The sequence below is a fragment of the Podarcis raffonei genome, chromosome 9, assembly GCF_027172205.1.
Source record: "Podarcis raffonei isolate rPodRaf1 chromosome 9, rPodRaf1.pri, whole genome shotgun sequence".
Lineage (NCBI taxonomy): Eukaryota > Metazoa > Chordata > Lepidosauria > Squamata > Lacertidae > Podarcis > Podarcis raffonei.
The window spans coordinates 64028712-64044842 of NC_070610.1; the positions used below are offsets into that span (position 1 = coordinate 64028712).

At 41.6% G+C, this 16131-nt stretch overlaps 1 protein-coding gene across 5 annotated transcripts in view; it reads right to left on the minus strand.

Moving 5' to 3' along the window:
* Positions 1 to 16131, minus strand: part of CCSER1 (coiled-coil serine rich protein 1) — a 701519-nt gene that overhangs the window by 323796 nt on the left and 361592 nt on the right. For all 5 annotated transcript variants that reach the window (XM_053404078.1, XM_053404076.1, XM_053404077.1 and 2 more), the window contains one exon: positions 1131 to 1214. In XM_053404078.1, the coding sequence (XP_053260053.1) occupies positions 1131 to 1214 (84 nt within the window). The remainder of the gene's footprint in view (positions 1 to 1130; positions 1215 to 16131) is intronic.

Genomic DNA, 16131 nt, shown 5'->3' on the forward strand with positions numbered 1-16131 from the left:
TCTCATTTCCAGACGTGCAGCGCGCAACGCTACATCTATCCGTCAGACCGCAGAAGTCCCATCTGAATCTCCGCCCCCCTGACACCAGCTTAAGATTCTAGCTTTACTCCACCTTTTCCTCTGTTCCTTCTTTCTCTGGGTCCTTCTGCTAGTCGGAGTCTCTGCCCTCCGAGATTCTTCTGACGCTGATTCTCCCGACTCCTCCCCCCCCCTCTTTCGGGCTTTAGGACCTGGCTCCCAATCCGGGTTTTCTGCTGTCCCGCGCTCCTCCACATTTGAACTTGGCGCGCGCGCGCAGCCTCCCACTTTCCTTCTGACCGTTACACTTGTGTCACTGCTCCCCCTTTCGGGGAGGCTAGCTGGACCTGGCCTTCCCTCCTTCTCCCCACTCCCCGATGGAGGAGAAGATGGTCCTGACTCACGTGACTCTTCCCCCCCACTGTGCTCTGGTGGGGAAACTGGCCCTACTCCTCCGCTACTCCTTTGGGACTCCCCTCTGGTTCCTTGTTTATGGATCGTCCCCTCTGGGATTCGCCTCGCCCTTACCATAGGCGCCCTCTCCTGGGAATCTTCTGATTCGCTGGAGAAGCTCATGGAATCTCTCGGTCCACTGTCATATTCCCCTACGCTCCCCTCTGATTCCTCTCCTCCGCTCTCTATCTGCTCTCTCCCCTGCTCTTCTGCTCCTGAGCCTCTGACACATGCTTATACGTTTTGCTGGACAACTTTGTCACCAGGAAGCACCACTGATATTTCACCACTAGATGCGCATGCACAGCCGCATCAGAACTGTTGCCGTACAGGAGCCGCAGAAAGTTGCAGCTTTCTTCTCACCACTGATTAATGCATCTTGATACTGCAAGACAACTGTCAACACAATCTTCTAAAGCAGAACAACCACTATTTATGTGTCCACGTAGTAAGTAGCCCTTTCAAAGGCTGACAAGTCCCCAGATATTTAGGGTCATAAAACCTGCATGAATCAGAAGTGAATGATTTAAGCGGGCTCCAAGCTATCCGCTTTGTAAGAGGCACCACCAACTTTATTTATTTATTTACTTGGTCCCAGCGAGTGACCTTGTCAGTTACGAGCGAGTTCCAAAAGAAAACAAGGCTTGCCTCTCGCTTACCAGCTCTTCGCGCAGTTGGGAAATGAGTTCATCTCTCTCCTTCAGTTGAAGCTTCAGCGTTGAACATTCATCTTTCATTATATCCTATAAAAACATCAAAAGAGATGTTATAATAGACTTTGTGCTTTTCCTTTGCTCCTGACAAGAAAAGGCAGCTTCACACAGTGCAAGATAATTACATCCAAGTAATGAAAGTCAATGCCCCTCTATCATGTGCAATATTTTTAATAACATAGTCTAAGTTTGCAGGGTAAACAACCTAATGCATCCAAAGATATTATATGCACAGAAATGTGAACAGCTCCCTGTGTGTTAAGCCCGTTTTGTTAGTGTCTGATTCTTTTAAGCCCTTTATTGAAGCTCCTGTCAGGCGTCTCTTTATTTTAGTGAAGGAACAGATGGCCATAAAATTTCATAGTTCTGTTCACACAAAACAACACTACAGAAGTTTCACTTCGGATGCATTATTGGAATTCCTTTATTAAAAAAAAAATCAGACTGCAGATGGAAAAAGCAGGAAGATGCACATGTAGGCATTCAACAAACAGGAAGGAAGCAACCCTTCCATGAAAGGAAATAAACCAGCATGACAGGCAACAATATTGCTAGCAAGTCAAATGTTGTGGCCAGTGGCTGAATTAGTTTTCTTCTAAATGAGATTCAAACAACACAGGTCATGGGCCAGGTTGGGCAAAAGGCATGAAATTAAACTGAAAGAAGGTGTCCATGAAAGTGCAAAGGCTAGAAATGAAAGCAAGGTTCTCAACTATCAGGGCATATCTGCACTACAGACCTAAACTGGCCCGACAATCATTTCCTCTTCCCAGGAAACATCGGGAAACTGCTGTTCTATTGATTTATTTCATTGGACATATAGCCCCAACATTATCCCATCTCAAAACCAGTATGCTATATATTCTGTTGCCGCCCTCTCTTCTATAGGGGTATGGGATGGGACTGGATATTGCTAAGAATACACCACACCACCAACAAATTGCACTTGTTTTATATTTTGACACATGCCCTATTTTGTGTTAATTTTGTTGTTTTCTGGTGCTTAGCGGCTTTGGCCTTCCCTTGGAAATGAAAAGTGAGTTATAAATCATAGCTGCTTTAAATGAGTCAGGCCACTGACCAATTAGATCAGTGTTTCCCAAACTTGGGTATCCAGCTGTTTTTTGGACTACAATTCCCATAATCCCTGACCACTGAGCCTACTAGCTAGGGATGATGGGAGTTGTAGTCCAAAAACGGCTGGATACCCAAGTTTGGGAAACACTGATCTAGATCAATATTGTCTACTCCGACAGCAGAACTCCATAATTTCTGGGAAGGGACCCTTCCCAGCCCTACCTGGAGATACTGATGGGTCCTTCTGCATATAAAACACATGTTCTACTGAGCAATGGCCCTTCCTCAATAAATGTAATGAAATGAAATACATTTTCCATAATTATTAGGGGGTGGGAAAAGTCATCACAGTTAAACTGGTATCAAAGCTATATAAGTCTGTAGTGAAGCTATGCTATCAGAATACTACAATGGTTTACTACTAACAAGTGCATTGTTTTATTTATTTCCGTATATCTATATGCCACCTTTCTATCATAATGGAACCAAAGGTGACATGCTCATGGCTCCCAACTGACCAGACCAAGGCAAGTTTAGCTTCAGCAAAGTGAGGTCTTGTGTGCCTTCAGATTGCATCATGGACTGTGTACTGATATCAGCTATTCAACCTAGAAAATCGGAGGAATAATGTTTTTCCAAGAGAGATCTATTAAGAGCAGCAAAAGTATGTGGTACGGTGAACCTAATGCAAGTGACATCACATGTTTAAGTGACCTTTCTCATAAAAAAACATCCTTCTGATGGAAACCTTTGAAATTCAGATTGCATTCTCTCTCTCTCTCTCTACTTCCATGGGTCTACTCTATGACAGCTGGATATCAGCCAAGAAAAACATTGTCAAGGAATGCAATTACTTTAAGAAGCACTTATTTCACCAATGAAATGCCATCAACAGGAAAGCAACAGAGCAAGGGCATAATGAGATGAGCGTCGACAGTGAGCAAAATGATACTACGCACAGTCTACAAAGCAGCAACATCAGTGTTAAAAGGCAACAGTGACGCATGAGAGCTAGTTGTGTACTTTGAATGGCCTAAAAGTAGCAAATGCCAGGAAACCTGAGGTGAAGAACAGGTCATCATTTCAAGGCTTGCTGGTTCTGGACCATTACTGTCAAATACATCACAATATGTTACAGAAGCTTTTAAGGTGAAGGGGAAAAGAAAGACACAAGCAAATAGATTCATATTAAGGGCAGGGGATGGGGGAGAGACTTGCTGGCCACCAGCAATTCTACTCAGTGCCGGATTAACGTATAAGCTAAACAAGCTATAGCTTAGGGCCCCACTCTCTTGGGGGCCCCAAGAAAATTTAAAGGGGAAAAAAACCTTGACGTACCATATTTCCAAAATATAAGATACAAAACAAATAAAATAAAACCTACATACAGCAACAGTGTTTTGTGTTGTGTAGGCTCCTATTTGTTATGTGCAAATGGCTTTAGATACCTATTAGGTCCATAAATTACCATATAGCATATATTCAACACAAAAAAGAGTGAGAATTTGTTGCTGACAAAGGACAGCTGGACATATAAAGGGCCCCATTACCTTCAGGAGCTTAGGGCCTCATCAAATCTAAATCCGGCCCTGATTCTACTACAGAGACTAGTGAGAACAACAAGCTCAAATACATTTCCTGCAATGAACCAACTGGAAGGGACTGGCAGGGCTCTAAGGAGTGGGTGAAAGAGGCAGGTGGGCCCGAGGCTGATCCAGAGGAAGGGGGCAGCGATTTATGGGGTTTTGTGCCTGCCACAAGGCAGGAGCCAGAGCTGGAGGATGGGGAGGGATCTGAGCAGTTGGAGATAGGGAGAAGGTGCAAGGCAGGAGGTGGAGATGGAAGAAGGACAGGATGTACCAGGAACTGAGGGAGAGGTGATGCCTGAAGGGAGGGGGCTGGCTGAATCCCTTCCATCTGCACCCCCTAAGGACCAGGAGGGGCTTGAATAGGCAGGCAGGGTGATAATTTCTGTGTGCCTTTTTAAAATTCACACATTTATTATAGCAGTTAGCTTTCTAGTAGTGCTCTATTGCATCAGTCTAATTCTGCCAAGGTAGAAGTGTGCTGGAATGTTTCACATCTAATTGTGAGTGGTGATGGTTGTTTCACATCAAATTGAAATGGGGTTGGTGATGGCACACTCTATATATGCATCACCAAGAGGTATCATTTTAATTTCCTAAGCTCTTTTTTTTTTAAAAAAAAAAAATCTGTATACTTGGGGACAAGCAAACATATTGTGCTTACACCATAATCAACAAAGTAGCATAAGCAGACTTAACCTGGTGCTACAGGAAACAAATTTACTACAATTCTGTTGCCAAAGTAGAAGAGTAAATTTAGAACAATATTCCTTAAAATATAGAATGTTAAGCAGACTGTTTGCTGGCTTAGTGCAATCCCTGCTGTTGAGAACAGATTTTACTAAACAAGTGTTATTAGAAAAAGAAAAAAGAAATAGCATAGATTCACTGGATGGAAAAGAATCCCGCTGAAACCTTTCCCACTGAAAACTAGAAGCCCATAATGCCAAATGTAACCTTTTTATTTTTCATTTTTGCACTGAATTCACACCGCTGCTACCTCTTACTGTGCATTATGAAAACCTGGCACTGCAAAAGAAATGCATGCTTCAATACATATGTTAATACCCGGCTACCAAGAAAATTACAATACTTAGCCAATTCCATTAAAAAAAATACTCTAGGCTTCTAATTCATTTGATGGCAGGCTGAGGAAAGGAAAGATGCTGTTCTTTTCATGAGTTTAAGATTCACCTGCATCTCCCTGAAATGTAGAGCCGGGAATTCTGTGTATCTTCAACAAGTATTTCAATGTGGATTTCCCCTCAAAATACATTCTTATGTGCCTTCTTCCAAAAAGAAAACTGCGAAGAACTGCATCACAACATTCAGAGAAGAATGAAATCTGGTGGATAACTATGTTCCAATCATTACGTTACTGATCAGGTCACTTTGTATGAGAATTTGAAAATAATCAAATTCTGAAAGTGTGATTGCTGCAAGATGCTCACCAACTTCAATAACTGAGGAAGAAAGCTGTTATTTAAATCTATCCCCAAATCTATCATTGATAGAAAGTAAAAGGCTTCATGAATCTCATTAGACCAGGATGCTCCTTTTAGATGCTAGAAGAAATGCCCATCTTACACCCTGTTTAACATCATTCTATTTATTTATTTATTTATTTATTTATTTAACAGCAAACGCAGTTGCTCAGTTACAAAAGCGATGTAGCTAAAACAGGACTACTGAGAAACAAGAGAGAAGGCTCAGTAAGCTCAGGGGTGCTGCAAAGTTTGCAAAGTACAAAAAAACCCAACTCCAATGGGGCAAATATGTGTGTATATACAGATAACACTCCCTGGAAAAGACCCTGATGTTGGGAAAGATTGAGGGCACAAGGAAAAAGGGGTGACAGAGGACGAGATGGTTGGACAGTGTTCTCGAAGCTACCAGGATGAGTTTGACCAAACTGTGGGAGGCAGCGGAAGACAGGAGTGCCTGGCGTGCTCAGGTCCATGGGGTCACGAAGAGTCGGACACAACTAAACGGCTAAACAACAAAAATATATTGTGTAAAGTGGTTTCTTCACCTCAGGTGCCTCTTGATAGGTGCCAAATTTGGCATGAACATTCCCGAGTTGGGGAAGCCAGTTTTTTTGTCTATGTTTTTTGCATCTTCTAGCCAGTCAGCTCCAACCTTACAAATTTCTCCTTTATACAACTGCCTATGAAGATTTAATTACAGGCATCCAATTAAGTGGGTTTAGTTCAGAAAAGCTTATGCCTTTATCAATGTGTTAGTCTTTAAGGTGCCACAAGACTCTTTGTAGTTTATAGTACATTCAGCTGGATACAGTGCTAAAACCTTTCTGGACTGTACCACTCTAGGTGTTAGGAAACATCAGGTTTGAATGCTCCTTAATCTTCTTAGCATGCTATTTTTCTGTGTCAGAGTGTTCTGTTCACATCATAAGGATACAAACATGCAACAGGTGGGAGAGAGGGGGAACAACAACATATCCAGGAGGTACAACCTCAATGAACTTCTTGATGACATAAATCACACTGGAAGATGAGAAGGTGAATGAAACCCTGATACTATTACGGATGGCATTATTAGGCCCTATAATAGTATTGCAATAGTACGCACGGGGACAGAGTTAGTGCCTAGGTGTTTCGCATGGGTGGGTAGCCACATGCAGAGCTTGTATGAGGCCCAGGGCAGAGTCTAGTTAGAATTAAATTATAAACTCAAACAAAACAAAAAGTAGTCGATTCCTGGTGGGGCCCCTTATCTAGACTAGCCCTCCAAGACCTGGGGCAGAAGTACTTTAGTCCTCTGCTCAGAAGTCCAATGCTAACAGTACCCCCGCCTGAAATGAGATATAATTTGCCCGGCACAAAGGAAACTTCAAAAACAACAGCACTTTTTTGCCATCAAACATCAATCTTATACTTAATCTAATTACTGTGTTCTTAAACCAGAGGCCTTTCTCCTGGGCATGGTCGGCCAATTGGTGTCAAAGAAGGATAGGACTTTCTTTATGTACGCTACAGCAGCAGCAAGAATACTTATTGCAAAGCATTGGAAGACACAAGATCTACCCACATTGGAAGAATGGCAGATGCAAGTAATGGACTACATGGAAATGGCAGAAATGACCGGCAGAATACGAGATCAAGGAGAAGAGCGGGTGGAGGAGGATTGGAAGAAGTTTAAAACCTACTTACAAAAACACTGTAAAATCTTTGAATGCTGATGACATTGAAATGAAATGAAGGGGTTCTAGTAAATAAGGGAAACAAGAGTATGAAAGAAGGGATAGACATTGGATGACAATCGGGAAAGTATAATACGTGAGGGAAATCACTTAAGGATAAAACTAATAAGAATGAATTTGCTGATCAATTTGAAAGTGGAATACAAGAAAGGGAGGCGGGTGGAAGTCAGGAAAATAAGGTAATGAATGATAAGAATCTGAAAAGAGGTTCTTCTCTTTTTTCTTTTCTTTTTTTTGTGTTAAATGTTTTAATATCTTTTTCCTTTTTTATGGTTTGCTATATCTTTTTTTCTTTTTCTTTTTCTATTTGTTGTGTTTTAATTGTTGGTATTTGTTGGTGTTTTAATATGTATTTTTTTTGTAAAACTTAATAAAATATTATTTTTTTAAAAAAAAATTACTGTGTTCTTAGCTCAGATGGGATAGTCAGTGGTTATATGGCACAAATGGCTGTGCAATTTCTACACGCTCTATGCATTGTCATGAAATAATAAAACCTGCCTTCATATTATAGGAACCGGAAGACTGGGAACATTGCACGTCTATGTTTTAAAATTCAAAAATGTTGACACAAATATTGTTTGGAAACGTTCCCAGGGTCCTTCATATGTATGGTAATGCAAAGTGGTAAAACTATTCTATCAAACACACTAAAAAGAATAAGCTTCCACTTAAATTGCTATAAAACCAACACATCTCTATACACAGGGGCAATGCATTATGACTGTAGCAGCTTCAGAAATCTAAACATATGTCGGATTCTGAAGCTATTGCTCAAATGAAGACTTGCATCATGTTAGAACGACAAAAATCAAAGCAAAAACACAATACTATTTAGAAAAATCCCCAGAAATGTTGGCTTTAATGTTGTGCATAAAAACCTCTACATATTGCTTTGCTTTTGCTTTATACTCATTATATTTTTGCCAAAAAACACACATGAAGGTGCTGAGTTAGCTGTTCCCATATCTGTTACATTCCCTTCCCTTCATCCCTTCCCATCCTTCTTCTGAGAACCTATGTCCTAGATTGGGTTATCCTTTTCTTTTTCTTTTTATCTAATCAACAACTTTGAAGGAAGTTAGCATGAGTGATCATGACTGATGTTAGTACAAGTGATCAGGATCTCAGTCCAAATTTCTATTTAGGACACTACACTAATTCTCATTGGTTTCACCAGTGGGACAGCCCAATGACAGCCCAATAAACTAAAGAGCTTAAAGGTAAAGGGACCCCTGACCATTAGGTCCAATCGTGGCCGACTCTTGGGTTCTGGCGAACCAGGGCAGCACATGGAAATGCCGTTTACCTTCCCGCTGGAGCGGTACCTATTTATTTACTTACACTCTGACGTGCTTTTGAACTGCTAGGTTGGCAGGAGCAGGGACTGAGCAACAGGAGCTCACTCCGTCGCAGGGATTCAAACCACCAACCTTCTGATCAGCAAGTCCTAGGCTCTGTGGTTTAACCCACAGCACCACCCGCATCCCACTAAAGAGTTTGGTACCTCACAATTTTCTGTGCAATGAGGCACTTCCACCGCCACCCTAGGTTCTTGACTGCAATTAGAACTGGGACTCATATAGATAAAGATGTGAACATATTATTATAGGTATGCAGAAGTGAATGGGCAATATTTGCAGCTTCGTTTTTGTTTGTTTTATGCAAATGACAGCAATAATAATATCTTTCCTTCTATTCCTCGCCCCCCCCCCAAAAAAAAAATAATCATGGAAAGTTAACAAAACCGAGTAATAAGCAATTTAACGTACTGGTTGGATTTTCTAAATAAAATGCAATTTATGAACTTTCCAAGTAATTCCACTAGCTATTGGCTTAGAGAATAATAACAGTACCTGGTGAGACTACATTTTCCAGTGCACAACACTTCACAAACTGCACTCCAATTACATCCTGACCTTACATTGAGATGTATTTTTCATTGGAAAATATATTTTTGTTAAGCTAATGTAATACTTCACTGTTACGTTTTGTACAGCTCTATCAATCTTTAAATATCACTGGTTTTGGATAAATGTAGACAGTGTAATTCCTACACAGTCATTAAGAGGATGATCACATCATAAAATATGTGGATTTTAAAAGCTATATTTAAAAAGAAGAGAAATTTAATATATTTGGATTTTAAAAGCTGCTATGCACAATCGTGTGTGTGTGTGTGTGTGTGTGTGTGTGTGTCTGTCTATCATCTCACTAGAATCTGAGTGAAGACAGCTGTGTCCAGGGCAGCTGTTTACCAGCTCCATCTGGTACGTAGGCTGAGACCCTATCTGCCTGCGGACTGTCTCGCCAGAGTGGTGCATGCTCTGGTTATCTCCCGCTTGGACTACTGCAATGCGCTCTACATGGGGCTACCTTTGAAGGTGACTCGGAAACTACAACTAATCCAGAATGCAGCAGCTAGACTGGTGACTGGGGGCGGCCGCCGAGACCATATAACACCGGTCTTGAAAGACCTACATTGGCTCCCAGTACGTTTCCGAGCACAATTCAAAGTGTTGGTGCTGACCTTTAAAGCCCTAAACGGCCTCGGTCCAGTATACCTGAAGGAGCGTCTCCACCCCCATCATTCTGCCCGGACGCTGAGGTCTAGCGCCGAGGGCCTTCTGGCGGTTCCCTCATTGCGAGAAGCAAAGCTACAGGGAACCAGGCAGAGGGCCTTCTCGGTAGTGGCGCCCGCCCTGTGGAACGCCCTTCCAGCAGATGTCAAAGAGATAAACAACTACCTGACATTCAGAAGACATCTTAAGGCAGCCCTGTTCAGGGAAGTTTTTAACGTGTGATATTTTATTGTATTTTTGGTTTTTATGGAAGCCGCCCAGAGTGGCTGGGGAGGCCCAGCCAGATGGGTGGGGTATAAATAATAAATTATTATTATTATTATACAATAATACAATATTTAAAAACCTTTCAGTTGGAAGGAGAGGTTATAATATATTGAGACATAAATGTGATTATGTTCCCTAACAGGGGTGGCCACCTCCCAAGTGACTGTGATCTACCCCTTTTTTGGGGTTCAGGTCAAGGTTGCTGAGCTTTTTTTAGGAAGGAGGAAAGCCCCCTTTTTGGGGGGTGCAGGGGGGAAAATGTTGAGCTTTCTACCTGTTGGATGTGCCTGCTGTAAAACAAGCCCAGTGTCATTTTCTGTTAACACTGAGGCTGCAATGCTAAACTCACCTAAAAAAGTAAAGTTAAAGGACCCCTTACAGTTAAGTCTAGTCGCAGATGACTCTGGGGTTGCGGTGCTCATCTCACTTTACAGGCTGAGGGAGCCAGCATTTGTCCACAGACAGTTTTTCCGGGTCATGTGGCCAGCATGACTAAGTCGCTTCTGGCGCAACGGAACACCGAAACCAGAGCAGTGCACGGAAACGCCATTTACCTTCCCACCGGAGCGGTACCTATTTATCTACCTGCACTTTTGGTGCGCTTTTGAACTGCTAGGTTGGCAGGAGCTGGGACCAAGCAACGAGAGCTCACCCCATTGCAGGGATTCAAACCGCCGACCTTCTGATCGGCAAGCCCTAGGCTCTGTGGTTTAGACCGTAGCACCACCTGCCATAGCTAAACTCACCCACCTGCAATCAAATGCAATGGGACTTATTTTGGGGTAGACATCATTGCACTAGTCAATGGAAGCTGGCTGATTAGGGTGTGTGGACCACTGCCCTACCAACTTCAGTCTGTCTCCACCCAGCCTCCATCTGATTCCTTAATTACAACCAGACCTGAAGGTGGCAGTGCATGTCAACTGCCTCCTCCAAGGTCTCAAATGGACCTCCACCACATTCTTGAGTAAGATGAGAGGCAAGGAGGGACAATGTGATACTGTCACTCATTTCTGACTGCTAAAGTATCTTTAGCAAGCCAGGAATTGTGCATCTGGACTGGGCCAGTATGTCTTAATCTAAAGCATGTTGAATAAGTGGCAACTGAAAAAGCACATCATACATTGGATTGTGTCAGGAGAGTGTTACATAACCAACAAGGATGGGCTGATTAGGGTGCATAGAACCATTGAACAGAACAATAGATTTCAAACATGCAGACACCCAATATTTAGTTCCTGAGTTGATTTGTTGCTTATTCATTCTCCAATAATGTGTGCCAAACTGTAATTTAATCAAGAGACTGAAGCCCAGAGTTTGCCTCTGCCCTCCTGATAAACAAGAACTAAAGCAGGAACCTGTTCCATAAATCTTATTTATTTTTGTGCTGAAAGTGTAAGATTGAAGGTTAATTTACAAAAGGCAAGTTTAAACAACTAGTTGGGGCAAACAAAGACATAATTTTACTTATTCTACACACCTCAATATGTGCAGCCAACAAAATGGCACACACTGTTAATATTTATATCAAGTGCTACAATGTTTTATTGCTACCAACAAAAATCAGCTTATTACTTCTCTTTCTTAGTTATTTGAGCCAGCACACATCACCTTACACTTAATTTTTAAATATATCATTTAAGACACAGTGTGCCTCAATGCTTTCTAATTTTAACCCATAAGACCCACAATAAATGTGATTGTCTTTTAAAAAAAAAATCTCCCTGAGGTAACTGCCTTTTTTCAGGCCTAGAGTTCTCTACAGACAGACCTTTGAAGAGGTCCAGCTAGTGGACTTGGTGAGCAAGAGCGGCTGGATTAATGAGCTCATTATCATTCATTAAAGAGTGTTGTGTGGATGACTGCCTACTTTAATTAGTTTTATTACTGAAGGAAATTGCTTCATATGCCAAGCTCATCGACAAGCATGCCTGGAAAACATTAGAGTAGTAATCAGACGATACGAGGAACCGTTCATTAGTCTGTATGGCTAAAGGCACATATTACGGAGCAAGGATAGTATTAAAAAAGATGGACATGGCAGCATCTGACATAAAATAATTTATCAGATCTAATAATTCTGGGATGAAATGGGCAGCAATGATTCTAAAGGAAAAGATTTAGTACAGCAGAGGTGTTGATATGGCACAGAGGCGGCTCTTCCTGTAATTATGGCACACGCTGACAGTAATAGCTTCTGAAGGTTTAGCAGGTCAGATAATAAATCCTAATGCAAATCATCCATGACTCAAATATTCTAATGAAAATGTTAATTAGTAACCGGAAGCTCTGCAAAAAATGTGTGAATGTGCTTCCCATACCCCTCCTTCAGAGTTGCAAACAGTCGCCCACACAAACAGATATAAAGGTCTTCTTTAGAGCATGCTGAATCATTGAATTCTGTACTTGAAAAGGAGAATCAGAGAAAGAGATACCACAATGAAAAAGTGTCAGAGGGCTGAAGAGGCTACAGCCTAGCAACCATGAGCTAAAATAAGGGAAGGAGGCATTAAAGAAAAACCCCTGGTAACAAAACTGTTTTTGTTTTGGCAATAAAATAAGCTATAGGTAAACACCATCATTTATATAAATTTATCACAAACTACATAAAATGTCTCAAAGTGACTTACAATTGTCAGAAACATACAAATGCAACAGTTTAAAGCAACAGCAAAAGAATAAGCAACACTATTTACTAAATGTGCTCATCCTGCAAAATGAAAATAAAATAATGGCTCCTACCCTACCCTACTTAAAGATGAACACTACAACAGGCTAGGGTATCATCATACCATATGATCCCAATTAAAAACTAAATGTCTTGGGGGCTTCCGGAGGCGGCGCCAACAGCAATGGCGGTCTCCTTCTAACTCGGAGGGAGAAGCTCCGCAGAAATCGGGTCTATCCGCTATGGCGCAGCGGAGACCCTTTTAAAAACCGCAGGCGGGAGAAGCCTGCGGCCGTGGGACTTGGCGGGTGCCAGAAGCGCCCCCCCAAGTAGCAAAGGGACCCCGCGAGGGGCTCCGGAGCGGAACGGGGGCGGCGCGGCACTGAGAGTCGATCGCTACATCTGTGGAGTGAAGCCGCGCAGCTGTTGCCGGAGAGCGCTGACCTTTTTTTCCTCTGAAAATTCGGCTGTCAAAACAACAACCCGTGAGTAGGTCAAGTATTAAGACTGAAAATTTAAGGGAAAACAAAGTCAAATTTGGCACTGAAGCGGGAAGGTGCAAAGAGGAAGTCCACCTTCCGGTTTGTATAAAGATCAAAGCAAAGACAATTTAAGCCAAATACCGGGCAAGGAGCGCTAAAAGGACTTAAATCTTAAATGTCAAAATTAAGGAACTCCCTCCCTGAACTGAAAGAAAGGGAGGGAAGAAGGGACAGTATTTCTTGTGTTTACTTAAAGTATAAGAGAGAAAGGAGAGACGTAAGACCACCTCTTAATCCCTGGGAACAGACTGCCAAGACTGAATAGATTGGTTACATTGAGAACAGCACTCTCTATGAACAATGTAACTTGCTGAATGCTAACTCTGCAAAATTGACATTTTGAAACTGTTAAAACTGTTATTTCTCCTGCTGAAGGGGGCCTTTGAAAGTTCATTAAGATACTTTGTTGCATCATTACTGATTGATACTGTGTCCCCCTAGAGGCTTACTAAAAACGTTACAATTGACTGGGGAATTTTCCATCTAGTACTAGCCTGGGAAAGTCCCATAGCAAAACAAATCTGACTGTGGGAGTGACCTTGACTTCCAGATAAAGTGCCATGGATGAAAAGCCAACAAAATCAGATGAAAAGGTAACGAGATCAGGCAAAGTCAGACATCAACAGACCAGCACAATACTGCAGCAGCGTAGGGCATCCGCCTCTGGCCCTCCTGTGTCACAAGGAGAAGACCCAGTGCAAGCTGGGTCAAAAGGGATGACAGAAGGAGGATTTACTTCTATTTTGAACAAGATCTATGAAACTTTGGACAAAGTAAGTAAACAAGTTACAGAAGCAACAAATAAAATTGACCAGAACACTACAAGTATCAACAATTTGGGTCAGAAGGTGAATTCTAATACAGACTCAATCGAAAAACTACTACAACAGTCAGCATTAAATCAAAAGACGGCCCAGGAAGCAAAAGAAAAAGCAGCTGCTGTAGGAGAAAAGATAACACCGATAAGTAAACAGCTTGGGGACCATCAGGTACGGCTTGGGGCCCATCAGGAATTTCTGTCTATGATTGAATTGAAGGAGAAACAGACCAATTTGAGGGTCAGGGTGGTACCTGAACTTGAGAAAGATAGTTTGAGCGACTTTTTGACACAGGAATTTGTAGACTTTTCGAAATTGGAGGACAATCAAGACTTCAAAATAGTAAACGCCTTTAGACTTAGAAAAGGAGGGAGAAAGAACAGAGTGAGAGACTGTTTGATTATCCTTCGATCCAAAGAGGAGCGAGATAAAATATTGAGTCTGCACTACCAGAATACTTTGATAATACAAGAGTCAAAAGCAGAAATATTTAAGGACATCCCGAAACATCTTCTGTAACTTAGGTCCAACTACGGAGACTTGGTGACTTTGCTGAGAGGAAACAGAATTATTTTTAGGTGGGAATTCCCTCAAGGCCTACCTTTTAGTCTTAAAGGTAAGAAGTTTAAGATAAGATCAGTGGAGGAGAAAGAAATTTTTTTGAGAGACTACGAAGAAGATCTGCAAAAAGGAGCGGAAGGAGAGCTAGGAGCCTTATTACCAGGAATATTAGACAAAGGACTACCACTTTTGGGAGTGGACAAGACAAAGAAAGTGATACCACTGTCAGAAGAAGAGGAAGCACTGGGAGCAGTTGGAGGAGAGTAAATTTAAATACATCATGTCTCTGCAACTATTAAGTTGGAACATTCACGGATTTAATTCCCCGGAGAAAAGGAAAAAAGTTTTTCATATACTTAAAAAGGAACAATTGGACTTAATTTGCTTACAGGAAACACATGTGACAAGGCTACATAGGAAAATATTGTCTAACAAAAGGTTGGGCCAAGAATTTATCTCATCGGACAAGGTTAAAAAGTGAGGAGTGGTCATCTATGCAAAAGAGAGCCTGTCACCAAAATTTGTTTTTAAAGACGATCAAGGAAGACTCATAGCAATTGAAATTCAAACACAAGGAGAAAAAATTCTTGATAGTAGGTGTATATGCACCGAATGAGGGGAAATCTATATTCTATAAGAAGTTGCATGAGACTCTATTGGACTATATGGACTATAACATCATTTTGATGGGAGATATGAATGGGGTGGTATCTACAAACATGGATAAGTCGCAGAGACAGGTAGTTACCAAAGATGGCAGACTACCAAAAACCTTTTTTGAACTGACTGACAATATGGACTTGATTGATATTTGGAGAACCAGGAATCCCTTGGGTAGAGAGGGAACCTTCTTCTCTGAAGCCCAAAAGACATGGACAAGAATTGACCAAATCTGGATAACTAGAGGACTGGCACCCAAGATTAGGAAGGTAGCGATCTGCCCTAAGACGTGCTCCGACCATAATGCCGTGAGAATGGAGATGAAACTAACACCAACTGGTTCCTTCAGATGGAGGATGAATGACACCTTGTTCAGAGATCAAGAGGTGACCAAAAAGGCCCAAAAAACTCTGAGAGACTATTTTGAGATAAATTTGAAAACTACCGTGGAAAAAAGAATAATCTGGGACGCAAGTAAAGCAGTTATGAGGGGGTTTCTGATTCAACAGAATTCAATAAAGAAGAAAGCCCAAAATGCGAAAAAATAAAAAATTCTGGAAAAAATAAAAGAGGGCGAGAAAAAACTGAGAGCGAAACCTAATTCACAAGAGATTCTGAGAGAAATAAAGCTACATCAAGTGCAGTACATGAAGATGATAAACCAGGAAACTGAATGGAAAATTAAACAAATGAGACAAAGGACTTTTGAATCGGCAAATAAATGTGGGAAACTGCTAGCTTGGCAGATGAAGAAAAGACAAAAACTTAATACCATCTCTAATTTGGAAGTGGAAGGAAAAAACATCCAGAATCCAGTGGAAATTAGAAAATTGTTGCAGTCCCGCTGTTCCAAGTGGCGCAATTCAGCATAAAATAAAGACGCAGAGAGCTAGTATTTTTCCTTGGACTGATGGAGCAGCTCTTTCAGACATCTTCTCCTCTCCAGTCCGGTCACTTTTATTA